The sequence below is a fragment of the Theobroma cacao genome, chromosome 7, assembly GCF_053813885.1.
Source record: "Theobroma cacao isolate CCN51 chromosome 7, ASM5381388v1, whole genome shotgun sequence".
Lineage (NCBI taxonomy): Eukaryota > Viridiplantae > Streptophyta > Magnoliopsida > Malvales > Malvaceae > Theobroma > Theobroma cacao.
The window spans coordinates 11,614,826-11,623,253 of record NC_142645.1 but is presented as its reverse complement, the minus strand read 5'-3'; the positions used below and the strand labels follow the sequence as shown (position 1 = coordinate 11,623,253).

Here is an 8,428-nt window from a genome sequence, read left to right as displayed (position 1 = left end):
TGGTTAAATTTTTGTCAAGGTATGCTCTGGATTTTAGTTTTCGCCTGATTTCTTAACTTTTTTTTGTTTATTTATTTAACAAAAAAATAAAGTAAAAGAAGTAATGGTAAAAATAAAGGGGGGTGTTGGTATATAATTTGGGAAACAATTAAAATGCTAAATATCGGATGAGAGAGCGTAATCATAATATTAAGTTTCCCAAGTAGTGAAACTAAAAATATCAACAAAGGAAATATCACACGTCACGAGAAAAGAAAGGATAACACACAACGAAAAGGAAACAAGTCTAACAAGAAAACATTCAAGAGAGCAAAACTGAAGACAGCTACTTCGACGTGGAAAGAAACAAATTCAGATATTAAAATAAATAAATAAATATATATATATATAAATGAGCCACGTGGCCCTACCCCTCAAAAACCTGAGCTTACCCCTATAATGTATTTATAAATACTATAAATAAATGTACCCTTCAGTGTTTTAACAGTTTTTTCACTCACAAAATCTCTTCCTCAAACCCTAACAAAGCCAAACCAAACTAAAACCAAAGCTGCAGCGAGCAAAAACCCTTCCGTTTCGGCCTTGCTTTTAAATGCTTTAGATCTCAACTCTTACTTCTTTTGTCAACCCCAAATGTAAATGTAATTCCCTTGTTTATTAACAGGGTGCTTTCTTTGTTTTGTTTCTTATGGCTTCAGCTTGTGTTAACAACATCGGCGTCTCGCCGGAGAGTTTCCAGCCTACAACAAGTTACTCTTCATACGGTTGGTTGAGTCCCAGGATGTCCTTCAGCCGAGAAGAGGAGTCGTCCAAGTCTAGACCCAAGTCTCCAACTGATACATCTTCTGCAGATCCTCTTCCTGCGTCTGATCCGCCAGAGATCCAAGATAACCCAGCTGGTGACTTTGAGTTCCGGCTTGAAGATCCTGTCACCATGCTTCCAGCTGATGAGCTTTTTTCTGATGGTAAGCTCGTGCCTTTACATTTCTCAACTGTGAAACAGCGTCCTCCTGTGAATGTTTTGTCTGAGATCAGGTCCCCCGAAACAGCCAAATCTTGCCGGAGAATAGAAATGGAGATTTCTGGCACGGATCCTTACTTGTTTTCTCCTAAAGCTCCAAGGTGTTCCAGTAGGTGGAGGGAACTTCTGGGTCTTAAAAAGTTCTCCCAAATCACCAATCAACCTCCCAAATCCGAGTCTCAAAGCAAAATCTCATTATTATCTAATAATAACTCGAAATCTCTCAAGCATTTTCTTCATAGAAGCTCGAAATCTTCCTCTTCCTCCTCTTCCACTGCGTCGTGGGCGGACTCTTCATTAAGCCTTCCCTTGTTGAAAGACTCGGATTGTGAGTCAGTCTCCATATCTTCATCAAGGTTATCGCTTTCTTCTTCATCTTCCGGCCACGAACACGAGGATCTTCCAAGGCTGTCACTTGATTCCGATAAGCCAAGTTTGAACAATCCCAGCCCGAACCCTTTTGCTCCTTGTAGAAGTATAAACCCAAACCCACCAAGAATGAGGATGGTTAAACCAAGACCAGGTTCAGGGTCTGATAGTAATCAAAAGGCGGCTGGTGGCACTCGAATGGGACGAAGTCCGATCCGAAGTAGGGATTCATCGGGTGGAGTAACAAGCAGGGGAGTTTCAGTAGATAGTCCAAGAATGAACTCTTCAGGGAAAATCGTGTTTCAAAGCCTGGAAAGAAGTTCGAGCAGTCCAAGTAGTTTCAATGGTGGTCCCAGGTTTAAACAAAGAGGGATGGAAAGGTCATATTCAGCTAATGTTAGGATCACCCCAGTTCTTAACGTCCCCGTTTGTTCCTTGAGAGGATCTTCAAAGTCAGGCTCAGTATTTGGATTCGGACAGCTGTTTTCATCTTCACCACAAAAGAGTGCTAATGGAGGAAGCAGCAAAGGGCATCAGAGTAACAGCAGCAGCAGAAACAAAACATCCGATCGAAACCATTAAAAAGAACCAAAAGCAAAATAAAAAAAAGAGATTTGGTAACAAACTAGTATTAGTACCAATTAGTAGTACATTTTTAACGTTTTCATGTGTAATTTTTGAGATTTTATGTCATGGCTTCTTTTTTAATATCCTATGAGGGTTCTCTTAAGTGATACAACTTTCACAATTCCACATTTTCTTGTAGCTCTCCTCTTTCGGTAACAAAAAATTGTAGAATTTAGATGTATATACCCTTTCTTTTTCCCTTAATTTTCTTCTTGTTTCTGGTTGTTTACCTGTTCTAAGACTTTCTTTAAGGTATTTGGCTGACCTTTCAATGAAAAAAAAATTTGGAAGTTTGGAAGCTGTTTGTGTTTGAGATTGTTACGTTTTGCTTTAACCTTGACCTGAAAGGTATGGAATCTCTGTTTTTCGCTGTTGTTGATGGGTTGAGAGTGCCTGCTTGGAGGGGGGATGGGTGAGAAGGAATTTTGGTACCGGGGCGATGAGTTTGGGCACTTCACGCGCTTGAAAAGCGCGTCTGTCAGGTTTTTTTGTCAGTCTTGGTAATAGTCATGTTGAGCTTATCTAATCTGTCTCTTTCAATAAATATTTTATTTTAAAAGCTTTTTTGAGATTTGTTGTTTAGTATGGAATTTGGGAAATGATGCCACATTTTGCTGGTGTATCAGAGTCCCCCAGCCCACCAGCTCTGCTGATTTTTTTTAAGCCTTTTTACTCTCTTTTTCTCTTCTTTCTTATATTATATTCATCTTCTGCACATTGGAGGCCTTCCCCCCCTTTGATTTGCTCATCTGTTTAAACTTTAGGGGTTGCAATAGGACCACATGCCTTCAGCATGAGCAAACATGTGGGATATCATTCAACTAATACTTAAATTATTCAGATGCGTTTTTTGTTTCCATCTTAATGTCATATTAATGTCATATTATTTGTTCCATTCTTCTACTTGTTCTTTCCTTTCTTAATTTGTCCAACAAAAAAAAACACACACACTTACTCTTATCATCTCACATTAGATTAGTTGAGCTTCCAACTTTCCTCATATAGCATGATCAGATTTTCAAAAGAACAAATTTTGTCACAAAAAAAGGTGGAGAAAAAGCAAGGATTGTGGGGTTTTCAAATTGGTAATCATCAAGCTTTAGATTGGACTTCTTAGAAAGACTTAAGCAATTGTTTCTCCTCATTTTTGATCCCCTTACACTGAAAACAAGGAAAAAAGTTATGAAAATTAGTGTACCAAATCACTTTCGATGGAGAATTTTCTGAATAAATAGTTGTGGGAAAAAGGGTTTGATTTGAAACTATGAAGTAAGAGATGGGGATTTTCCTCCAAAGGGTTTTTAAAGTAGTTGGATATGGTTCAATTGCATATTCAATTGAAGAATATTAATACCATTCTTTGATGAAATATGCAAAGGGTTGAATCGAGAACTTATTCAACAGATGCAGCCTGGTGGATTGCTGCTGCATTTCTTGCCCAAGTTTTCAGACTACCGTTGTTGTCCACAGGCCAATGCCCCCCCGGATATTAACCCATACATTGCCAAAGTTAAAAAGAAATGAAATAGTTATTGTAAAATAGTAAATGAAAAGGGTAAGAGTTGCAGCTGCTGCTTTTGATTTGACATTAGGTCGGTGATAGCCATAGCATAGAATCTTTTTTCTTGGGAGTGGTCTCGCATCTATGGCTCACCTTACTCTGTTTTTACTCCACACCTACTTGCATAGCCATTGGATCATTTCTTCTTATTATTATTTTATTTTTGTTTTGTTTTGTTTTGTTTTTCAAAAGCCAATGATGTTTTGTTTGACCTGGTCTCCCAGCCTCCCGTGGGACCAACCTCTTTGTCCCCATTAGAGATCTGAGCTCTTGTGACAAAATCACAATATTCCCGCCCTTTCCCCTTTCTTTTTAACCAATGGAAATTAAACAATCAATATGGTTTTTAATTGTACTTTCAATCGATAACTACAAAACTTAAAAGTGTTCCAGTTATTATTATTTTTGCCTTGTACTTCCCAAAGCTGAAAGTAGGAAAAGTTAGAGCTTAAATTTTCTTTGGCTTTTTAAAAACTTGCCAGAACGTAGTACAAAAAAGGAAAAGCTGGAAACGAAAAACAGAGATATGATCCTAAAGATGAAAACCATTTATGGAGTGCATTCATGGCCTTAGGTTATTGGTTAGGCACAAGTGAGAGCTCACAAAGTCACGGCAATGGCGTGTCTTGTTAAAACTTATTAAAGGTAAAGGCAGAGGCTTAAGCCAAAAAGAGATGGGAAGAGGTAGTAGAGGCGGGCAAGGCAGTGTTCTGGGTCCATTTTGGTGGGCTTGTTGAGTTAAATCAAAGCTGAAAACGAGTGGAAGCAAGCAAGAGAAGCCAACCTCAGTGCTCAATGAATGAGTAGGGTAATTAATCTGGAGCAGTGTAACGGATGTATTGTTTTGCACTCCCATTTGCTGCCAAATGAAGAAATATATGATAGTAATAAACAAATAAAATAAATAAACAGGAGCCCTCCCTGCCTGCCTGCAAAGCCTGGAATTGGGGCATCAATGAATGAAACAACGTGCTTTTCTGCATAGATTCCCAACCTTCCAATCGCTCTCTCTCTCTGCAAGATTTGTCTCTCTACTTTTTGTAATTGTACTTTTTAGCACCTTCATCTGCCTTTGCTTAAAGTTAATCAGATTTTTGCCGTTCAGCTGACTTTTGATTTTTTGCTTTGTGGGTTGGTAACTAACTAGAAAAAAAAAAGGGTGAATATTTATAATCATCATTACAATTCGTTTGAAGATTATATTGAAATTAGTACATTTTCACCTACTTTTACAATGTAAATTTTGTTCTTCTAAGTCAGCTATAAGAATACTTTCTTACTAATACACACCAAATAAATTTAGAAACTAAAACTACTTATATCTAGATGAATAGACATGTCACCATATCCCTTCTTATTTTAAGTACTCTAATTCGAACTCAATTTTTGAATAAAATATCTTGAACTTTATAAGTATTCAATTAAATTTTGAATTGTTACTCGAATCTACATCCGAATGCTCTAGACACTACTGGTTAAATATCATATTAAAATAAATTAAAATAATTTTTATATATTATTATTAAAAATTAAATTAATAAATTAAAGCTAATCCATAAAAATAAATTAAAATTTAAAATCATATTTACAACAATTAATACATTTTATTAAGTATTACACTAATTATAAGAAATTTATAAATAAAAATAATATATATATAATTTAAATTTAATATTAAAAATTATTATTTATAAGTAGATTTGAATAATGGTCACTTTTAAGATCACTACCTTAAAATCTTACCCAAACTTATGACAAGTAGTAGTTTTACCATCTAAACTCTATCCGAACCAAAATATAAGATATTTTAATTTTTTTTAATTGAGTCGGGTAATACAAGGCACTTGATTATAAAGTACCTATTGCCAGCTCTTTCAAGGACTTCATCAATAGAGTTTAAGTATCATTAAAATCCATAAACGATATTAATGATATTAAATATCACTAACCTCTTTGGCTTTGTGGGTTCATAACGAACTAGAAAGAAAAAGGGTGAATAACATAGAGGGCACAAACATTAATAAACATCATTAAAATTCTTTGAATTCAAAAGGTTTGGCCCTTTCTTATCTTTCATGCATTAACCGTTGATGAACTAGTCATTGCTTTGTATAGATCTAAATAGCTAGGCTTTTGAAGATTATTTCGAAATTCGTACATTTTCACCTTCACTTACAAAGTAAATTTTTTACATTTCTTCAAGTTAGCTATAAGGATACTTTCTTACTAATACACACAAAAAAAAAAAAAAAATTGAAAACCAAAGTTACTTCTATTGAGATCAATAAAGATGTCACCGAGTAAAGGTACTTGCAATTTTTGGCATATAAGTACTTGAACCTTGTAAATACCCATTTGCACATGAGCATTTATTTTATTAGTTGGTGCATAATCTTTTTACCTAAAGAGTAAAGTTTGAATCTCCCATCCTCTAATTATAAAAGAAAACCTATAAATACTCAATTAAATTTTTAATTACTATTTGAACTTATATTCAAATATTCTAGACATTGTTTGTTAAATATTCGATTAAAATAAATTTAAAATAAATTTTTATTTTATATTATTAATAAAAATTAAATTAATAAATTAAAAATAATCCATAAAAAATATATTAAAGTTTAAAATCATATTTATAACCATTAATGAAATTAAGCAAATGTTACACTAATTACAATAAATTTATAACAAAATATATATATATATATATATATATATATATATAACTAAAATTTAATATTAAAAATTACTATTTATAACCGATTCAAGCAATGAGTACCCTAAGATCATTACCCAAACTTGTAATGGGTAATAATTTTACTATCTAAACCTAATTATAAATTACCTTAATCGAGTTGGGTAATTTATAGTACTCGGTTGTAAAATACCCATTAACATCCATAGAGATGAAGGACTTTATCAACAAAGTTCAATTATCATTAATATCCATGAATACAGTATATGATGAAATATATTCAAAGGTTTGAAGACAAATTACGTTTAAATTGGTGTTAGGTTAAAGTTTGGCTTTTCTTTTTTTCAAATAAAAAGGGGAAGAAGTTAGGTATGGAAATATAAATGGGGGAATTTATGGTCAGTAGAAGTAGGCTAGGAAAAGGAGGAAGTTAGGGTCGTAGAGCAGGCTGGCGGGACATGGGGAAATATTCATGTCCCTTTCTAAGAATCACATTTGCAAATAGTCATAGATAAATTTGATAGAGAAAGAATGGGGACGCATGTGAATTATTTGGGTCACATCATCGAATCTCCTGAGTCCACATGAGCTGGATCGTTGTGTTTTCCTTTTATCTCAAAATATCTATTCCTCACTCTTCCTACCATACTTTTTATATATTTATATCTATAGTTAATAAAATTTATTTAATTTGTGAATATATAACATTTAATTACATTGAATAACTTTCATTAAAAATATTTTCCTAATTTTAATAATTTCGATTATATATAATTGACATGTTACTTCTCTTTTATATATATATATATATAATTGTCTTTCAATTATACTTATCTTTTATTTGTAATTTTTTTATTTTATATATAATTTATATTATTTATAAATACATAAAAAACTAAACATGAGACAATAAGTATTAGTCATTCACAAATTTTTAGTTACTAGTATCTATTTCTTTAAAAAAGATTATCCAACTCCATAACTATATTAAAACTTAAATGTTACACTCTTTATTGAATTTTATTTTTGATTTTACATGAAACATTGATTAATCTCTATTCTTTCCGTCTTATTTTTTTCTTTGAATTTTTCAAAACTTAAAAAAGAATTATTAATTTAGTGTATTGTATAGTAAATTTTAAGATGTTTTTATAAAATATAAGTTTTATGATTTTTTTCAATATAAATAAATTTAAAATTGATAAAATAAATTTAAAATATAGAAAAAAAATAAATGTATTAGGTGAGTAGATGTGATTTTAATATATTTCATAAAAGAAAGATTGATAAAAAAATGAGATGAAAAAAGTAATTATTTTTTACATTATATAATAAAAAGACACTATTTTTCCCACATGGAAATTGTGACGAATAAGATATTTAGATATCCCAACAACTTATGGATCATATATATAAATATATGTACGAATGAAAAACAACTTAGAGACATATTATTTTGATATTTTCTTTACACGCACTAAAAGCCAAAAGGAAATAAAATGAAGACTATACGATACAATTTGACAATTATTTCTCTTACCTAAATATCGTACTTTTGAACTTTTGGTCAAGAGGGATTTTTTTTTTCTTTCATTATTATTTCTCTATTGAATTCTCACTCCATTAACCCGCTTGTGCAAAGTTCATTGGCTTCATTCGTTCTAGTTCTTGATTTAAATTACATAACATCCCCTCTCACGAAATTATATTTAAGATAAATTTCTATTCCTATCCATTGACATTTGAATTTTTGAACTCTACCAATGAATTTCAATACATGTAATGTGTTTATTCAATTATAAATAAGGAATTATTAAATTTATGTTGGAAATTTTCAATAATACTAATAAGTGTGGGATACCATCTTGCAATGGAAGAGAAAGAGGAGAAAAAGAAAGAGTTTTTAAAATGAAGAGAAGAAGAAGTTCTTTATAGTTGGATTAATGTGGGTTAGAGTGTAAATTAGATCGTAATTAGGGTTTCCTAACTTTGATTGGTCTTAAAAGGTAATTAAATTAATAATGTATAATTAATATATTATAAAGATACTTGGCACTTGGACACATAGTTAAATAATAAATTATATTTATTTTTAATTAGCAACAGATATGTTTGTATGCTGGAAATAAACAATTATGTTTGTTGAAAATAAAGA

General features: G+C 31.8%; 1 protein-coding gene across 1 annotated transcript; it reads left to right on the top strand.

Moving 5' to 3' along the window:
• The first annotated feature begins 484 nt into the window (after positions 1 to 484).
• LOC18594616 (uncharacterized) lies at positions 485 to 2,129 on the top strand. The gene has a single exon (XM_018125249.2). The coding sequence runs from the start codon at positions 689 to 691 to the stop codon at positions 1,970 to 1,972; it is 1,284 nt and encodes a 427-aa protein (XP_017980738.1). The 5' UTR covers positions 485 to 688; the 3' UTR covers positions 1,973 to 2,129.
• The last annotated feature ends 6,299 nt before the right edge of the window (positions 2,130 to 8,428 follow it).